We start from the raw sequence: 20,986 nt of genomic DNA, 5'->3' as shown, positions 1-20,986 counted from the left end.
GCTACTCAATAAAAAGTGCTTTGAAACCATGCACACCGATATACACACATTCACTCAGACACTAACACACACACACACACACACACACACACACACAAACACACACGCATGGATACATACACCCAGAGACACACAGATACATACACACTCACTCACAGATACATATACAGACACACACATTCACACACACAGACACCAAAATATACACATGCAGATACATACACACAAACTACACAGACTCACACACACTCACACAGATACACACATACACACACACTTAGGTGCATACATATAGAGACACACAGATAAATACATGCCCAGTCACTCACAGATACACACACAGACACATACTCACTCACACAGATACAGACATACACACACACACACACACACACACACACACACACACACACACGCACGCACACCGAAATATACACACGCAGATACACACACACATACTGACATAGACACACAACACACACACACACAACACACACACACACACACACACACACACACACACACACACACACACACACACACACACACACAGGTACACACACCTTACACAAATGCACAAATAGGCTAATTGTGTGTCTGCATTATTGTGAGTGATGGTCCCTTTAGCCTGGGGTTGAACTGTTCTGGAGACGGCAGAGTATCTCAGAAAACTGTCAGGTAAGCGATTTAGGTGTGAAGAGATATCACCTTGTGAACATTACACAATTGAAACTGAGTCACATTAGGGAGGAAGTCAGCAAAGATGAGGACACCAGATAATCTCTTAGTAAGAGATCCAGGGGTGATCGGATTTGATACAGCCAGCAGTCGAGCTGCACAGACCTGTCAGGCTTCACCTCTCATGAATAGATGCTTTTGTATGAGGCCGGATCAGACACAAGGCAATACGGGAAGACCTTCTCATCAGAAGGAACACAAAGGTGACATTCGAATGGAGAAGCATAGGCCCTAAGCCAGATCAGCTGTGTTTTGGAGATACGTCAGAGATGGCACCAACAGAAATACAAAAAATACATAGCCAAAGTAGGAGGTGATACATAAAGTCTCAATCGAAGGTGTGGCTTTATATGAAACAACTTAAAGTGAACCATAGGTTCCCATAGGAACCAATGTAAAAGATGGATTTTGGTCCAGTCAGACCTTCCTTTTTTATAAAAAACTAAAACATTACGCTGAGTACATTGAAACTCTTTACAGTGTTTAATTAAAATAATTCAAAAATATTCAATAAAAATATAGCTTTCTACTTGCACAGCATTTGTTTAGTGCTGTAGTCCCTGCCTTCCGCAAAACTATCCTGTTTTCTTAATTAAAACCGAAAGAACTGCAGATGCTGTAAATCAGGAACAAAAACAGAAGTTGCTGGAAAAGCTCAGCAGGTCTGGCAGCTTCTGTGAAGGAAAAAAACAAAGTTAACATTTTGATTAATTCAGTTCTGAGGGAGGGTCACTGGACCCGAAACGTTAACTCTGTTTTTTGCCTTCACAGATACTGCCAGACCTGCTGAGCTTTTCCAGCAACTTCTGTTTTCATATCCTGTTTTACATAGAACATAGAACATAGAACATTACAGCACAGTACAGGCCCTTCGGCCCTTGATGTTGTGCCGACCTGCCATACCGATCTCAAGCCCATCTAACCTACACTATTCCATGTACGTCCATATGCTTGTCCAATGACGACTTAAATGTACCTAAAGTTGGCGAATCTACTACCGTTGCAGGCAAAGCGTTCCATACCCTTACTACTCTCTGAGTAAAGAAACTACCTCTGACATCTATCCTATATATTTCACCCCTCAATTTAAAGCTATGCCCCCTCGTGCTCACTGTCACTATCCTAGGAAAAAGGCTCTCCCTATCCACCCAATCTAACCCTTTGATTATCTTATATGTCTCAATTATGTCACCTCTTAACCTTCTTCTCTCTAACGAAAACAGCCTCAAGTCCCTCAGCCTTTCCTCGTAAGACCTTCCCTCCATACCAGGCAACATTCTAGTAAATCTCCTCTGCATCCTTTCCAAAGCTTCCACATCCTTCTTATAATGCGGTGACCAGAACTGTACGCAATACTCCAAGTGCGGCCGCACCAGAGTTGTGTACAGCTGCAGCATAACCTCATGGTTCCGGAACTCGATCCCTCTATTAATAAAAGCTAAAACACTGTATGCCTTCTTAACAGCCCTGTCAACCTGGGTGGCAACTTTCAAGGATCTGTGTACATGGACACCGAGATCTCCCTGCTCATCTACACTACCAAGAATCTTACCATTAGCCCAGTACTTTGCCTTCCGGTTACTCCTAACAAAGTGCATCACCTCACACTTGTCTGCATTAAACTCCATTTGCCACCTCTCAGCCCAGCTCTGCAGCTTATCTATGTCTCTCTGTAACCTACAACATCCTTCGTCACTATCCACAACTCCACCAACCTTAGTGTCATCTGCAAATTTACTAACCCATCCTTCTACGCCCTCATCCAGGTCATTTATAAAAATGACAAACAGCAGTGGACCCAACACCGACCCTTGCGGTACACCACTAGTAACTGGTCTCCAGGATGAACATTTCCCATCAACCACCACCCTCCGTCTTCTTACAGCAAGCCAATTTCCAATCCAAACTGCTATATCTCCCACAATTCCATTCCTCCGCATTTTGTACAATAGCCTACTGTGGGGAACCTTATCGAACACCTTGCTGAAATATGTGTTTTCTTGCTTCCTATTCCACAATGTGGTAGTTATTCCTCCAGCCAGCAGACTTTTTCTGGAAAATCATCGTTCAAATCCTCCATTCTTTGAAAAATAAATTCCCAAGCAATACTGCAAAAGTCATGAGGGCGCTTCTATCGGAGATTTAAAAAAAATGCTTGTTGAAGAGGCTCCCGACTTTCTCCAATGCCACTCACAGAGTCATAAAGGCCTACAGCATAGAAACAGGCCCTTCAGCCCATGCCACTCAGTTTTCACAATTAATCTAGTCCCATTTGCCTGTGTTTAGTCCATTTCCCTCCATACCTATCCCACGCATGTACGTGTCTAAGTGTTTCTTCTATGACAAAATTGTACTCGCTTCCACCACTATCTCTGGCAGCCCTTTCCAGACACTCACCACCCTCTGTGTGAAAAAGTACCACTCTGGGCCATTTGGTATCTCTCCCCCCTCATGATAAACCTCTAGTTTTAGACTCGTCTACCATGGGAAATTGCTGTTGGCTATCTACCTTATCTATGCCTTTCATGATTTTATGGATCTCTATAAGGTCACCCCTCAAGTCTCCCATGCTCCAGAAGAAAACATCTCAGCCTATCCAACCTCTCCTTATGACTCAAATCTTCCAGTCCAAGTGGCATCCTCATAAATCTTTTCCACATTCTTTCTAGTTTAATAATATCCTTTCTATAGTAGGGTGACCAGAACTGCACGCTGTACTCCAAATGTGGCATTATCAGCTGCAACAAGATGTCCCGACTCCAATGACATAGTAAGAATTATCAGAAAAGAAGAGTCCCGACCCGAAACGTCAGCTTTTCTGCTCCTGTGATGGTGCCTGGCCTGCTGTGTTCCTCTAGCTTCACACTGTGTAGTCCCAATTCCTATACTCAGTGCTCTGACCAATGAAAGATAGCAAGCTGAAAGCCTCCTTCAGCATTCTGTCTACCTACCATTCATATCAGAGCTTTGGCAATTTACAGGGAGAGCATCTTGCAATATTCAATATGACTACAGGTCCTACCAACTGTCCAATGTTAAAGCAAAATAACATTGAAAACAATAACTTTAGATAATCCTTACTGTAGCCACTGTAGTACCACCAACACTGTGGAAGTCAAGTTATTCACACGCATTCGAGAATATTATCTCATAGTTTCAGACCACTGCTCAAAATTCTTTTTGATCTGAGGTTTGAGAGCTACAGTACAACTTCTGTTCACTGACCAAGGGACATCTGAAAAGTGAGATTATGTGACAATTGAATACAATTCACTGCCAGAGAATGTAAGAAATTCACTGAAAGGAGCGGATCCAAGATCATCCCATTGACCAAGGGGAGCACAGCTTTATGGAAAGACACATCTAGATGGTCAGGAGAATCCCTTCCGTCCGACCTTCACAAAGACAAAGGAAGATCCAAAGCTTGCCTCATTGTCATTCCAGTTCCCACATGTCAATTTTGACATGAAATTCCTTGCAGAGTTGTTGAAGTATAAAGCAATTCTGACAAACCAGATAGTTCCTTCTGGTCACCTGGAGGAAGTAAGTCAACAACTTATCGATGCATGGGAAGAAGGAGGTCAGCACATCGACAAACATGTGAGATTCCTGATTTGGCTGTTCAAAGCACAAACTTTACATTCCAACATCATCAGCACCATCAGCAAATTCACTAACCAGTGAGACAACTTCACTAACCAGCAAGACAACTCCAACAGCATCATTAACTCGCGAGGCATCGATATTAGTAACCTGTGAGATATCTCTAGCAACTTCACTAACCAGCGAAACAACTCCAACAGCATCACTAACTCGCGAGGCATCGATAATATTAGTAACCTGTAAGATATCGCTAGCAACTTCACTAACCAGCGAAACAACTCCAACAGCATCACTAACTCGCGAGGCATCGATAATATTAGTAACCTGTGAGATATCTCTAGCAACTTCACTAACCAGCGAAACAACTCCAACAGCATCATTAACTCGCGAGGCATTGATAACATTAGTAACCTGTGAGATATCTCTAGCAACTTCACTAACCAGCGAAACAACTCCAACAGCATCATTAACTCGCGAGGCATCGATAACATTAGTAACCTGTGAGATATCTCTAGCAACTTCACTAACCAGCGAAACAACTCCAACAGCATCATTAACTCGCGAGGCATCGATAATATTAGTAACCTGTGAGATATCTCTAGCAACTTCACTAACCAGCGAAACAACTCCAACAGCATCACTAACTAGTGAGACATCAACAAATATCACTAAGCAGTGAGGTAACTCGAGCAACATTACTGACTAGTTTGACATCAACTATATCATTAGTAAGTGATGCAGTTTTATCAGCAAGATTCCTACAACAACAATCATAGGTCATGTGACCAATGTGAGCTTACAAGGTAGAGACAGAAAATTCTACCGCTTCCACTGTACCACAAGTAATGTTTTCCCGAGAAAAGAAAACAACTATAAAAAACTCTTAACAGCTTCAGTTTATCTATGAAAGTTGATTGCAAATGTTTTTTTGGAGAAAGAACAAATAATTGGAACAAATACATTGATACAGAGATACAATGTATTTTGAGAGAAAGCGTGATTTTTTTTATATATCATTCATGAAAAGTTTGGAACATGGTGTTATTTGAATGTATATCCTAAGGTGCCAGGTCCAATGTCACTCTCCTGCAAGGTGCTGAGCAATGATGTCTCAGTCTATCAGTCACACAGAGTCCAGCAAGAAATACATTTAGTGAAGCTCAAACATCGAGTCTATAGTGTAATTATATCTTATTTATGGGAACCAGAAGACATAACAATGATGGTAGATAATTATATAACTAATGGGACAATGGACGCTGTTGAAACATCCAACTCAACCTCTTTTGGAGGTCCCCACTTTTCCAATGTCTCTTTGTTCAGCCAATTTAACTCACTTCATCTCAGATCAACCAACAACATAAGACACTAAATGCAGCAAAGGCAATGGGCCCTGATAATATCCTGGCTAGTCCGGAAGACCCGTGGTCCAGAACTAGGTGCAGCCCAGGCCAAGTACAATCCACAGCGTCAGGACCTCTCTAACAGTGGCGACAATTGCCCAGGAATGTTCCGTGAGCCAAAAGCAGGACAAATCCCATTTGCTAACTTAAGCATTCAACCATCAAAGCAAATTGACAGCAGTGCGTAGCAAGGCGTGTCTGCATTGTATTTGAGCTCCTTTATTAGCAACCCATGACCTTTACCACATACAAACATAAGGGACAACTGATACAGAGGAATTTGGGTGGCATGGTGGCTCAGTGGTTAGCACTGCTGTCTTTCAGTGCATGGGAGCCAGGATCGATTCCACCCTCTGGTGAGTGTCTGTGTGGAGTTTGCACATTCTCCCCGTGTCTGCGTGGGTTTCCTTGGGGGGCTCTGGTTTCCTCCCACAGTCCAAAGATGTGCAGGCTAGAGTGGATTGACCATGCTAAATTGCCCATAGTGCTCAGGGATGTGTAGATTAGGTGGCTTATAGGGGGTTAGGTCTGGTGGGATGCTGTGAGGGTCAGTGAGGACTTGTTGTGCCGAAAGGCCTGTTTCCACCAGTAGGGGTTCTATGATCAGCATGTTTCCATCCAGGCCAAATATCATCCTATGTTTTGATCAACATTGCTATTTCTTTCCTGTCACTGGCCAAAAGGCTGAACCTCCCCATAACACCACCACAGCTGCTACTCCTACTGCTGTTCCTCCTACAGCTATTACTCCTGCAGCTGTTACTCCTACTGCTGTTCTTCCTACAGCTATTACTCCTGCAGCTGTTGCTCCTACTGCTGCTCCTCCTACAGCTGTTTCTTCTACTGCTGTTACTCCGACAGCTATTACTCCTACTGCTGTTACTCCTGCAACTGGTACTCCTCCTGCTGTTACTCCTGCAGCTGTAACTCTTACTGCTGTTACTCCTGCAGCTGTTTCTCCTAAAGCTATTACTCTTACTGCTGTTACTTATAGCACAGGAATAGCAAAAATTCACAATGGCAGTTCACCATCAACTTCTCGAAGAATATCAACGATGGGCTCTTCACATCTGGGGAAAGACTGGGAAATGAGGCAGGGGAGTCATACCTCAGGAAAGATATAATAGCCTTGGCTTGGGCACAACACAAGTCCACAAGAATGATACCAAACAATGTTCGATCATGAGGGCCAGCCCAAAAGGCTAGCTTAATATTCATACAAAATAGAAGATTAAAGAGTGATCTTACTGAGGTTTGTAAGGTGATAAAATGATTGGACATGTGAGGTAGAGTGCAAACATTGGCTCCGATAGAATAAAACAGAAGGAGGAGAAAACATAGATGCAGGCCATACTTGGATAGCAGACCGTACGTTAAGGCAACAATGGAACATTCCTAAGGAACTGACTGCTTCTCTTTAAGGATGAGGAGAGAAGGAGAGTCAACAGCTCAGTGAATGTGACTCATGCTCAGTGTGAACGAAGCAGGAATACAGTGAGTGTGACTTGTGCTCAGTGTGAACGAAGCAGGAACACAGTGATTATTAATTGTGCTCAGTGTGAACGAAGCAGGAACGCAGTGAGTGTGACTTGTGGTCAGTGTGAACGAAGCAGGAACATAGTGAGCGTTAATCGTGCTCAGTGTGAACGAAGCAGGAACACAGTGACTGTTAATCGTGCTCAGTGTAAATGAAGCAGGAACATAGTGACCGTTAATCGTGCTCATCGTGAACGAAGAAGGAACACAGTGAGAGTTAATCGTGCTCATCGTGAACGAAGCAGGAACACAGTGAGCGTTAATCGTGCTCATCGTGAACGAAGCAGGAACACAGTGAGTGTTAATCGTGCTCATCGTGAACGAAGCAGGAACACAGCGACTGTTAATCGTGCTCATCGTGAACGAAGCAGGAACACAGTGAGCGTTAATCGTGCTCATCGTGAACGAAGCAGGAACACAGTGAGCGTTAATCGTGCTCAGTGTGAACGAAGCAGGCACACAGTGAGTGTTAATCGTGCTCATCGTGAACGAAGCAGGAACACAGTGAGTGTTAATCGTGCTCATCGTGAACGAAGCAGGAACACAGTGAGTGTTAATCGTGCTCATCATGAACGAAGCAGGAACACAGTGAGTGTTAATCGTGCTCATCGTGAACGAAGCAGGAACACAGTGAGCGTTAATCGTGCTCATCATGAACGAAGCAGGAACACAGTGAGCGTTAATCGTGCTCATCGTGAACGAAGCAGGAACACAGTGAGTGTTAATCGTGCTCAGTGTGAACGAAGCAGGAACACAGTGAGCGTTAATCGTGCTGGGTGTGAACGAAGCAGGAGCACAGTGAGTGTTAATCGAGCTTATCATGAATGAAGCAGGAACACAGTGAGTGTTAATCGTGCTCATCGTGAATGAAGCAGGAACACAGTGAGTGTTAATCGTGCTCAGTGTGAACGAAGCAGGAACACAGTGAGCGTTAATCGTGCTCATCGTGAATGAAGCAGGAACACAGTGAGCGTTAATCGTGCTCATCGTGAATGAAGCAGGAACACAGTGAGTGTTAATCGTGCTCATCGTGAATGAAGCAGGAACACAGTGAGTGTTAATCGTGCTCAGTGTGAACGAAGCAGGGACACAGTGAGCGTTAATCGTGCTCATTGTGAATGAAGCAGGAACACAGTGAGCGTTAATCGTGCTCAGTGTGACCGAAGCAGGAATACAGTGAGTGTTAATCGTGCTCAGTGTAAATGGAGCAGGAACACAGTGAGTGTTAATCGTGCTCAGTGTAAATGGAGCAGAAACACAGTGAGCGTTAATCGTGCTCATCGTGTACGAAGCAGGAACACAGCGAGCGTTAATCGTGCTCATCGTGAATGAAGCAGGAATACAGTGAGTGTTAATCGTGCTCATCGTGAACGAAGCAGGAACACAGTGAGTGTTAATCGTGCTGAGTGTAAATGGAGCAGGAACACAGTGAGTGTTAATCGTGCTCATCGTGAACGAAGCAGGAACACAGGGAGTGTTAATCATGCTCATCATGAACGAAGCAGGAACACAGTGAGTGTTAATCGTGCTCAGTGTGAATGAAGCAGGAACACAGTGAGTGTTAATCGTGCTCAGTGTGAACGAAGCAGGGACACAGTGAGTGTTAACTGCGCTCAGTGTAAATGGAGCAGGAACACAGTGAGCGTTAATCGTGCTCATCGTGAATGAGGCAGGAACACAGGGAGTGTTAATCATGCTCGTCATGAACGAAGCAGGAACACAGTGAGTGTTAATCGTGCTCATCGTGAACGAAGCAGGAACACAGTGAGCGTTAATCGTGCTCAGTGTAAATGGAGGTGGAACACAGTGAGTGTTAATCGTGCTCATCGTGAATGAAGCAGGAACACAGTGAGTGTTAATCGTGCTCAGTGTCAACGAAGCAGGAACACAGTGAGTGTTAATCGTGCTCAGTGTGAACTAAGCAGGAACACAGTGAGCGTTAATCGTGCTCAGTGTCAACGAAGCAGGAACACAGTGAGTGTTAATCGTGCTCAGTGTAAATGAAGCAGGAACACAGTGAGTGTTAATCGTGCTCATCGTGAATGAAGCAGGAACACAGTGAGCGTTAATCGTGCTCAGTGTGAACGAAGCAGGAACACAGTGACTGTTAATCGTGCTCAGTGTGAATGAAGCAGGAACACAGTGAGCGTTAATTGTGCTCATCGTGAATGAAGCAGGAACACAGTGAGTGTTAATCGTGCTCAGTGTGTACGAAGCAGGAACACAGTGAGTGTTAATTGTACTCAGTCTGAATGAAGCAGGTACACAAGGTGTGACTCATTCATAGTATGAATCAAGCACAAACACATTGTGAGTTAGTAACGTTTAGCTAAATGAGCAGTATCAGGTTCAGTATATGCTACGCTTAGGTTGAACAAGCAGGACGACACATTTTTGACATTCCATTCACGTATTTTATAATGGGCCTGTCATGCGAAGGAAACGCATATCTCTGGAGCAGGGTGGACTTGAACCCAGATTTCCTGGCTTAGAGGTAGCACAATACTACGACACCATTAGAGCCCTCGTGTTTTCAATCTGCACATGCGTACGATGTATTACTCAGTGAATGGGACTCATCCTATTGATCCATACTGAAGGCACTCATAAAGATCAGACCAGACCCTCAATGGTAATTACACGAAGTGAACGCACTGGGGAAAGTGCGGAAAAAGATTTGCCTTAATGCTTTCAGGAATTACAGTGATGAAGGCAGATCAGAGATGCTGGGAAAGTTTTGTTTGGGGAACAGTGGGCGGGGGCAGGTTCAGTTGAAGTATTCCAAAGGCAATGAAACCGTTATCTGAGAAGGGTGAATGTGTAGTGTTACAGGAGAAAGAGGAGGAGAATGGTACTAAGTGAACTGCTCATTCTGAGAGCCACAACAGACTCAATCAGCAAAATAGCTGCCTTCTACACTGTAACAATTCAGTGATTCTGTGCAAGTGTTCACTGGTTAATACTGATGCCTCACAGTGCCAGGGACCTGGGTGTGATTCCAGCCTTGGGGTGAATGTCTGTATAGAACATAAACAAAGAACAAAGAAAATTACAGCACAGGAACAGGCCCTTCGGCCTTGCAAGCCTGCACTGATCCAGATCCTCTATCTAAACCTATTGCCTATTTTCCAAGGATCTGTATCCATCTGCTCCCTGCCCATTCATGTATCTGTCTAGATACATCTTCAATGATGCTATCGTGCTGGCCTCTACCACATCCGCTGGCAATGCATTCCAGGCACCCAACACCGTCTCAAAAAAAACTTTCCACGCATATCTCCCTTAAACTTTTCCCCTCTCACCTTGAAATCGTGACCCCTAGTAATTGAGTTTGCACATTCTCCCTGTGCCTGCGTTGGTTTCCTCTGGGTGCTCTAGTTTCCTCCCACAGTCCAAAGATGTGCAGGCTAGGTGGATTGGCCGTGCTGAATTGCCCATAGTGTTGGGGATTGGGTAGGATGCTCTTCATCAGGTCAGTGCAGAGTCAATGGGCCTTCCGTACTGTAGGAATTTTGTTTATTCTGTCAATGCAGTGAGTTCAAAAGGGGAAAAAAAATCAACAATAAGGAAACAGAATCTTCATTTCTGCCAGCAGGAAGCATGTTAGGCTTCTAAATCTCTTATAAAGAGTCCACAATTCAATACTTCTTACTCTCTCATAACATCCATTTGTGGAATGCAGCCATCATGGGCAAGGCCAGTAATTATAGTCCATCTGAAGTTGCCTCCAAACAAAGAGATTGGCTGCCATCTCAAAAATTGATGAGGCCATTATGGAATTAGAGTTTGCTGCGTTGCTGTGGGTCTGGAGTTAGACCAGAAAAGGAACTGTATTCCTTGTCCCTGTTTAACACATCAAAAGTAAGTGCTCAGGCCCCGTTTAATTATTGTATGTGTGTGGGCCAGGCAGTAAAATTATGAGGCAACCTGAATGTTTAAATAATTAAGTCCACAGAGGCAACAGCCTTGTGTTATCAGTATGAGACTATTAATCCATTAATTCTGGGGGCCTGTGTTCATGTCCTGCTATCGCAGATGATGGAAACTGAACTCAATTTTTAAAAAAAAAAATTTGAAAGTAAGAGTCTACTGACAACTCATCTGGTTCACTCATGTCCTTTAGGGTGGGAAATCTGCCATCCTCACCTGGTCTAGCCTACATGTAACCCCAAATGGTTAACTCTTAACTGCCCTCTGAGCAATTAGGGATGGCCAGCAGTGGCCACGTCCTGTGAATAAACTTTAAAAAGCACAAATTTGATTTGTTTTATTGGTGTCACATAACTAGTACAGTGAAAAGTTTTGTTTTGCAAGCAGTACAGGTAGATCATTGTAAAACAAAGACATTGACGCCATGGTGGGGAGGGTTGGATGGTGGTTAGGGAGAGAGGGGCATACAGGTTACACAACACAGGAGGAGCACAAAGCAAGATCAACATTAGCAAGAAATGCATCGGAGGCTACCTAAGGATGGCAGATTTCTAGTGAGTCCGAGAGGGTTAAACAATAATTAAGCAGTTTGATGGTCTTTGGGTTTATCTAATTGAGAGTGAATTCCCCTCCCGCTGCCCATGGTGTGATTTTATCTGGAATGTGGGCCCAGATTGTACTAGTACAATCCCCATACCCTCTCTTGTTGCCAAAGGAAATAATTATGAAGACGAATGAGAGGGAGATTGAAGTTGGGTGGCCGTGGATCGGTGGAGAGGGAGTGTTGGAAGGTGCTGCATACCTGCTGACTGGGGGTGGACTGCAGTAGAGCAGCATAGTCGGGAGGATGAGAGTCCCAAGCTGCCAATCAGCACCAGTGGGTGGAGAGTAAACAGATGACTGGGTCACGTGGATTTTCAGATGGCTGTGTTGTCGGGCAATGCTGCAGACCACAGCTGCTAAAAAGGCAAAGGGAGACTCAAGCATGATCTAAATCCTTGACCGGGCAGTCATCAAATGATGTATATTTTGTGTTCAGCTATGAAAGGTATGTAGACATTTTGCGAACATTGCTGCTCAGCGGCGATTAATAAAGTGTGGGGCTTGAAGCAGCCTGATTAAAGATGGTTCAGACTCAGATTGACGACTTGCTCCTGTTGAGTCCTGCTGTGCTCAGTTCCTGTTGAGCTGCAGCGCAGGCTGGAAAGAAATCCAGGCTTTTTATTTCACAACGCATGAGAGAGGGTGCTGGGAGGACAGGAATGTCAGCAATTTGTGAACTTGCGAGGTGCCCAGCTTCCTACGAGCGAGTGGTTCCTGGAAGGATGATGTTTGAATGAGCTGTCAGCGTTCCTTTGGGTGGGGGGTGGTTTAGCTGATTGTTCCATGCACAGGATTAAAAAAAAGTGTGTGAAGTTGCTGTGTGATTTTTTTTTTATCTGCCTGCTGGGACACACTGGCATTCTGTCAGTGCAGCGACATGAAGATAGTATACAAATCAGGGAGAGCTGAGACAGTATTTGACTGAAGCAGTTAATCCTGCAACTGTTTGCTGTCAGTTTGTACTTCAAGAAGCAGGAGGGTAAAGAGATTGATGGTGTGTGAACCATTTTTGTTCTTCTCCTGGTCAGATGCATAACTGTAAAAGCGTTTGGGGTTATGTTCTCCAACACAGTGAGAAACACCATTCTTAAACTGCGGCAGAATGTGGTTTAAAAGCGTTCGAGGTTGATATAACTCAGAGCGAGGAAGAAGTGAGTCCAACCCAGTTGTAGGCATAAGACCTAAATCTGTTCGGTGTGAATGGTCATTGTCATTAGAACTCTTGAACTCAGTCGGCCTGGAGGTTTTATAATGGCGAGGAAGCTGAGGATTGCATTTTGTCAGTGCAGACTCAACCGGAATAATAAATCTCAGAGCCACAGCTTTGTCAGGAGCATCAGAGACCCCAGACTGTAGCGACCTCTGTGGCCTATTCCCTGATCTGAGTGCCTGTCAGGAGAAATGATGAACTGAGACAGCAGTCTCGAAATAAAAAAAACCCTCTAGTTTCAGATGCTGTCATAGCCCGTGGGTTGTGTGTGAGTTGCCCTAGAGGTGAGAAATCTGGAATGGGGGGGAGTTGCCTGATGTGACACTGCTACCTTTTGGATTGTTTGTGTAAATGGTTATCAATGAATGGGACTTCAAATTTTCAATGTCCCAGTCAAACAGATGATCTTCATTCTGTGGATACAGCCCAACAGCATGAGTAACAGAAGTTGTTCATATTGTTGTTCTATCCATCCTGAGATCCAGGCCTCCACTCCATTTCCTTCCATCTGAGCTGTTTGTCTTCCATTCTCCTTAAAATTCAGTTAACCCCCGAGCCCTGTCCTAACTTGCAAACTATCCCAAGTCCCAGATGTTCTCTTTAGCATATGTTAGCCCTTGGTTTCCTAATGCTTCCCATTAAAAAAGTTAGTATGCTTGTGTTTAAATCACTTCTTACTGTAATTCATCCCCAGCCCAACTCCAACCCTCTCTCCAAACTCTGCCTTTCTCATTGTAATATTGGCATGTTCAGATGTGTTGATGCTGTATGCTGAAATTCCCTTCCCATGTGTCTCTGTATCACCGCCACTCTCTGCCTTTAAGACCCTCCAAAAACTCTGCTGCTTCGACCAAGCTTTGTTCTGATAGCTTTTCGTTCTTGGTTCTTTATTATATCTCTGTGAAATGAAAGAAAAAGAAATATATCATCATAAAATGTAATTCTTTGTGATGTTAAGAATGCACACCAACTCAACATTTACAGGGAACTCCAAGATAATAAAATGTGAGGCTGGATGAACACAGCAGGCCAAGCAGCATCTGTGCTCCTGAGATGTTCATCCCTGTGTTCATCCAGCCTCACATTTTATTATCTTGGAATTTTCCAACATCTGCAGTTCCCATTATCTCTGATATTATTTACAGGGAACTGTTGGTTAAAGTCGAAAGCTTTTTGTTTAATTGTCCTTAGCTGAGTGCATTAAACAGTCATGGGAGCGAGAAAAAGACATTCTCTTTGGATTAGTTGAAGCAAAATTGCAAATCTTGTCTTTGCAAACAATTTTCTGACTATGTTCGGGTTGCCAGAGGAAGTAGATATGTCTCCACTTTCCATTTTCTTCCCTCATCTTCAAACATCAGCATTGAGCAGTTCTGTGTAAGTTACGGTGTATGAAAAAACCAGGGACGCTCGCTCCCCTTTTGCCTCAACCCTCACTCTCAGCCTCAACAAAGAGCTCCCTGTACCACACTAGGGTACCATTTTCCCTTTTTCCATTACAATGCCAATTAGTGCTAATTGACTCCCATTGGAGCGACACAGTTAACAGATAGAGGGGATATCTATCCTATCCAGCTAGGCTGCATCCCAGAGCAGACTGCCAAATCAATGTTATGGTCTCATTTGGGACATCACGGTGGTTCAGTACTTAGCAGTGCTGCCTCTCAGCGCCAGCAACCAATGTTGGATCCCACCCTCGGACGACTGTCTCTGTGGAGTTTGCACATTCTCCCCGTGTCTGCGTGAGTTTCCTCTAGGTGCTCCATTCCCCCACCCCGTAGTCCAAAGATGTGCGGGTTAGGATTGGCCATGCTGAATTGGCCCATAGTGTCTTGGGATGTGTAGACCCGGTGGACTAGCCGTGGGTTACAGGGATCAGGTAGAGGGGTAGGCCTGGATGGGATGCACTTTACAGGGTGGTGTGGATGCAGTGGACCATATGGCCTGCTTCCACACTGCAGGGATTCTGTGATCTTGTTCATAGAGCGCTTGTGATGCAGTGGTAGTGTCTCAACCTCTGAACCAGGAGGTCTGCATTCAAGTCCCAGCCTGCCCTGGAGCTGTGTAATCACCCCTCCGAACAGAGTGGTTTGACTCAGTCAGGATTGTACATGTTATTTCTAACACGAAGTATTAACGTGGTAAATGTGGGTATCAGACTGTGACAGAACCCACAGGCATAGGGCAGATGGCAATTGCATTTGAGCAAGATTCCAGGATATCCTGCCTTCATTGGGAAACAAAACAGTGTGTTGTCAAATTGGGTCAATGGGTGATTAACCCTCATAAGGTGTCACAATTCTTCATTTTTGCTCATCTGGGTTAGGAACTCATTCATCAGCCTGCCTTGTCAGGGACAGTTAAGCTAAAACTGGCCCTGGTATTTTTTTCTTCTTGACTGTAGCCTTGCTCAGCTCTTTTTCAAGCAAAGACTGTTCATGGACTTTTCAATCCCCATTCTCAGCTGCACTGAGCTAAACTGAGCTTCTTTCAAACCCTTCACACTTGGAATCTCCTTTGAATCCAATGTTCAGCTGCCTATTAATTCCTCAAACTTCCTCCAATGCTCCAACTGGGGAGCATCCAACTGCTGTCAGTTTCTCTGAGTCCCTGGCACAGAACCCATTTAGTCCATCAATAGTCCAGCCAACAACAGCATGACCTGACATGAAATCTACCTCAATGTCTAACTATTTCTTTCTCTGAGTGCCAGTAATCCTCTTTGTTGACTCCCAACCATGGGTAGCCATATTGAAAATCTTGCAATAAGCCTCTCCCTTGCTGCGCGGCTTGGAAATTGAATGTTGCCGCCCAGCAACTCTTAACTGTTGTATGAAGCTTACTTTCCCATAACACTGGAAACGGATTTAAGCAATGCTCAGATCCTGCTGCAAGTGACTGGTTAGCCCAGCGATCTAGAATAGCACAAAGTGTGGGTACAATTCCCACACTGGCTGAGGTTACCATGAAGGACTGGCCTACTCAACCTTTCCCCTCGCCTGAGTCGCGGTGACCCTCTGGTTAAACCACCACCAGTCATCTCTCCATAATTGGAGAGTAACCCTGAAATCCTCTGGAACTATCGCTAGCTCTGTCTTTTTTTTTAACCCAAGGACATTACATCAGTCTGTGTAATCTGTTTCCTACCTCACGCATGTTCAGTGATGAGTCAGTAATTGGATATCCTTGGTGCCAGTTTGGCTGCAAGAGTTAGGGTGCTAGAAAGATGAAGGCATTACCTACTGGAAGGTTGTTATCTAATGGTGGGCTTGGGGTACCAGAGGAATGGCTTTTATAGGAGGGTCAGGCACGAGAGGAATGAACTTTAACACTGGAGTTAGGGTACTAAAAAAAATGTTTCAGTGGTGCAGTTAGAGTAATCAAGGGAAGGACTTTTATTGAATTGTTTTATATATAGAGGCGTGGGAGGGCTAGGGAACCAGTGGGATTGTCTTCACAGGTTAAGTATAATTCATTACGATATGCGCCGTGTACCTTCATTAAAATTCAAGCCATCATACCGTAATACAGCAAAGAAACAGACCCTTCAGTCCAAGCAGTCCATGCTGACCAAAAGCCCAAACTAAAACAATCCCACCTGCCTGTGCTTGGCCCACATCCGTCCAAACATTTCTTTTCCATGTACTTATCCAAATGCCTTTTTAAACATTGTAACTGTACCCACATCCACCACTTTCTCTGGAAGTTCATTTCACACACAAACCACTCCCTGTGTGAAAAGAATTGCCCCTCATGTCTACTTTTGAAACTTCTTCCTGTCACCTTTAAACATACGCCCCTCGTCTTGAAATCCCCCATCGTAGGGAGAAGACATTTGCCTTTCACCTTATATACACTCTCTTGGTTTCAGCCCTCAAGTTCACCCCTCAAACTCCAGTGGGGGAAAAAAATCTGTAATCCAGTCTCTCCTTATACCTCAAACTGTCTATTCCTGGCAATAACTGGTATTTTCTGAACCATCTCCACTTAATAATATCCTTCCTATAACAGGGCGACCAGAACTGGACACAGTATTCCAGAAAGACACCTCTCCAATGACCTGTACAACCTCAGCATATTGAAATTGAGTTCAAATTATTTTCCATTTAAATCTAATTGGCCAAGCTTCTTTCAGAAACTGTCTGCAATTGGATGCACAGACTGTACAATCTGAGCCAAGTGCACACCCTTTCCACAAGAAGTAAATCCTATCGAATCTGTCAACTGTAATTCCAGAAGATTAACAACGAAAAATTAATGCAAAATGTCACAAGAAACAAATTATTCAAAATATGATCTGGGTAATGAAATTAACCTTGCTGAGAAAAGCCGTTAGGTAATTGGCATTTTGTAAGTACGATTGAGGAAACCCATCACACACACACAACAGAGCACAAAAGTTCAAAAACAAACATTTTCCTTGGAAGGCATATCAAGTAATACGAGGTGGTAATTAGCCGGACTACACAAAGGAGCAGGAGTCTCTATAGAGAGATATAGCTGGTTATATTGTTTGATGGGCACCACTCTACAGTAAGGAGGGCAAGTCTCACTCCTTCTACCAGAAATCATAGCAAGAATCTTGACAGTCGCAGGAACAGTAATAAAACAACATGACAAGAACTGTACAGGGATTTTTGTTGAGTAATTATGATGGGAATCATTGCTAATTGTAGCTGCATTCATTGTAATAATTGTTGGAATAATCACAGAGTACTCATTGTAAGGATGCTGGATATAATCATTGCAGTAATCATTGTATTATTTATGGCTGCAGTTGTGGCAGTAATCACCGCAGTATTTGTGGCAAAAATCATTGTAGTATTATTATTGTGGTATGTAGTAATTGACAAAATATGGCAGAAATCATTGCAAAAGCTGTGAGAGTAATCATTGCAGTAATTGTGGCGGCGTTCATTGCAGTAATTGTGAGGGTAATCATTGCAGTAATTGTGAGGGTAATCATTGCAGTAATTGTGAGGGTAATCATTGCAGTAATTGTGAGGGTAATCATTGCAGTAATTGTGGCAACAATGTTTGAAGTAGTTGAAATTAGCTGCAGAAGCTGGGAGAGTAAGCATTGCAGTAATTGTGGTTGCAATCATTTCAGAAATTGCAGCAATTATTGTGCTAATCTTTGCACAAACTGTGATTGTAATCAATTGTGGCAATAATTTTTGGCATAATCATTGTAGTAATCTTTGCAGTAATTTTGGCATCATTCATTGCAAGTAACAATTACATCAATGTGGAAGTAATCATTTGAAGTATTCATGACAGCAATCATCATAGTTGTAGCAGCACCATAGAAGCAATGATTGAGGTCTTCCGTGCAGTACTCAATGTTGTATTCGGATATTATGTTACAAAACAAGCCAGTGCTTGTGGTAAAACTCATAGCAATAATTCTGGTTGTCACCGCAGCAATAATTATGGCAAGAAACATATTAGTAAATGTGGATATAATCATGGTCTGAGTCATAATTGTGGCAGTAATTGTGATAGTAATTGTGACAGTAATTATTGGTAGTAGTTATAAAATTGTGGCCAGGATCTTTCACAACAGGAAACATGATGCTGGTTTATGATGCTTGTGTTCTTGGCGCCTTGTTCTATGGCTGTGAAGCACAGACAATTCACAGCTATCAAGAAAAGAAGCTCAACAACTTTTATCTATGTAGTTTGTGGTGTGTTCTGGGCATCTTACGGAAGGGTAAAGCCATGAATTTGACGTACCTCTCAAAGATAAAGTTGCCGCTCGACAGATGTCTTCTCTGGCTCTGTCATGATCACAGGATAGGAGCTAAATGCTTGTCCAAGAATTTGCTCTGCAGCAAGGTGACCAGTAGGACACCCAGAGCTCTGCATTGAGGGAACGTGCATGACATCGATTCACACAGTTGGGAAAGACAGACTGCCTGGAGAGAGAGTGCACAGGAGATGTTGCCAGAGTTGGAGAGTTTCGGTCTTTTGAGGACAGCTTGGACAGCCTGGGGCTGTTTTCCTTGGAGCAGGGAAGACTGAAAGGCTCATGGTTGAGGGGCGTAACATTATGGTGGGGATAAATGGGGTAGGTAGGAAGGATGAAGGGATCACTGACCAGGGGCGTAGATTTAATATAAGGGGCGGAAGGTGTAGAGGGGATGTGAAGAAAAGCCTTTTCACTCAGAGGATTGTGGGAATCTGGAACTCACTGGCTGTAGAAGAGGCAGAGACCCTTTATAACATTCAGATGTGCATTTATGATGCCAGGGCATAGGAGGTTACGGGCCAAGTGCTGGAAAAATGGGATTGCGGTAGTTTGGTGGCTGTTTTTGACAGGGTGCCGACTTGATGGGCCAAAGAGCCTTTTCTTCATTGCCAGAGTTTGCTATGACTGAATGACTATGACTAACCGATATCAGAGGAAAATGGAACACCATTTGTGAGCTGTTTCTTGTGCCACCGCGATGAGAAATGGCTAGAGTGACTTGGCAACACATGCCAGCATCAAAAAGAACAATCTAGTGATAACCATGTCACGTACAGGATGGGTGGCAGAGCCTGCCTCTCACAAATTGGTCTCTTCAAACGTCAACAAAGCTGTGGCATATGTGGACGATCCCCAACGCGTTTGATTTGCTGCATGTCCATCATCTTAAACAGATTAGAAAGGCACAGAAGACAAATAGGGAATATGCCAGTGATTTTGCTAATATTTGTGGCAAGAGCTGTATCTGCAACCATAACAAGAATCATGGTAATAATTCTGGCAGCATGCCATTGGTGTTTTTTTTTAAATTAGGTTCTGTTAGGAGTTATGTATTGCTTTCATTTTCCAGTTGTAATTTTTAAAAAATTCTGCAGAATGACCACAACATTCGGATGCAAAGGAAGAACCGTTCTGTAGAGAAATGTATGAAAAGCTTCTGTACGCAGCAAGTAGTTTCGGTTGGGAATGCAATGCCTGTAAATGCAGCTGATATTAAAAGGATATTGGATGATTGTTTGGAGAGAAATGGGAGATGGGCAAAAGGCAGGAGATCGGCACTGGGCATTAGAACTGGTGCAGATACAATAGACTTGGCCCCCTTTTGTGCTGTGACAATTCTGTGATTCTCTGTGCGAGAAGTTATTTATTTGTCAAAAGCAGGACTCTGCAGGTGTGGGAGTTTAACAACATAGCACAGTTATAAGGATCCCCAGGAACCGGTGATTGGCTTTGATCACAGTAAACTGGAATAAAATTGAGGTGTGAACTGAGGACTCTGAACACTTCACGTAGGGACAGAACATCTCAGTGGCACTGCCTAAACAGAGCTGGGACAGTCATCATTTGTAAGAAATCACATCAAAGTGAATTTATTCATATTACGTTCCTAATTTGCTTCAGTTTTGGCTTCAAAATATTGTGGTGATCTGTTCAGTCCTGTTATGACCAGTGATCAATTTATTTTGTTTCTTCTGAGGGGCCAAGTCCAGCATTCATTTCCCAAATCTAGAGATAATGGGAACTGCAGATGCTGGAGAATCCTAGATAACAAAGTGCAGGGCTGTACCTAGGCCTGAAACGTCAGCTTTTGTGCTCCTAAGATGCTGTTTGGCCTGCTGTGTTCATCCAGCTCTGCACTTTATCATTTCCCAAATCTAATTTTTTTTTCCTTTATCCATTCATGGGATGAGGGTGTTTCTGGCTAATTCGGCATTTATTGCCCAGAAGGCAGTTCCGAGTCAACCACATTGCTGTGGGTCTGGAGTCACATGTAGGCCAGACCAGGTAAGGATGGCAGATTCCTTCCCTAAAGGACATGAGTGAGCCAGATGGGTTTTTCCAACAAACGGTTCATGGTCATCATTAGATATTTTATTGAATCCAAATTCTACCATCTGCTGTGGCAGAAGTTGAACCCGGGTCCCCCAGAATATTGACTGAGTCTTGGGATTAATGGTCCAGCTATAATACCACTAGGCCATTGCTTCCCCT

The 20,986-nt window shown here is 43.7% G+C and overlaps 1 protein-coding gene across 3 annotated transcripts in view; it reads left to right on the top strand.

The window, feature by feature from the left end:
- The window catches only part of roraa (RAR-related orphan receptor A, paralog a), a 592,276-nt gene that overhangs the window by 424,423 nt on the left and 146,867 nt on the right, over window positions 1–20,986 (top strand). The window contains exon 1 of one of the 3 annotated variants that reach the window (XM_048520928.2): window positions 12,126–12,258. The exons of the other annotated variants lie outside the window; for them this stretch is intronic. Coding sequence (XP_048376885.1) covers window positions 12,228–12,258 — 31 coding nt within the window. The 5' untranslated portion in view covers window positions 12,126–12,227. Of the gene's footprint in view, window positions 1–12,125; window positions 12,259–20,986 lie in introns of those variants that run through there. 3 annotated transcript variants of the gene reach the window in all.

This window comes from Stegostoma tigrinum, chromosome 36 (genome assembly GCF_030684315.1).
Source record: "Stegostoma tigrinum isolate sSteTig4 chromosome 36, sSteTig4.hap1, whole genome shotgun sequence".
Classification (NCBI taxonomy): Eukaryota; Metazoa; Chordata; class Chondrichthyes; order Orectolobiformes; family Stegostomatidae; genus Stegostoma; species Stegostoma tigrinum.
This window is presented reverse-complemented; position numbering and strand designations above follow the sequence as displayed.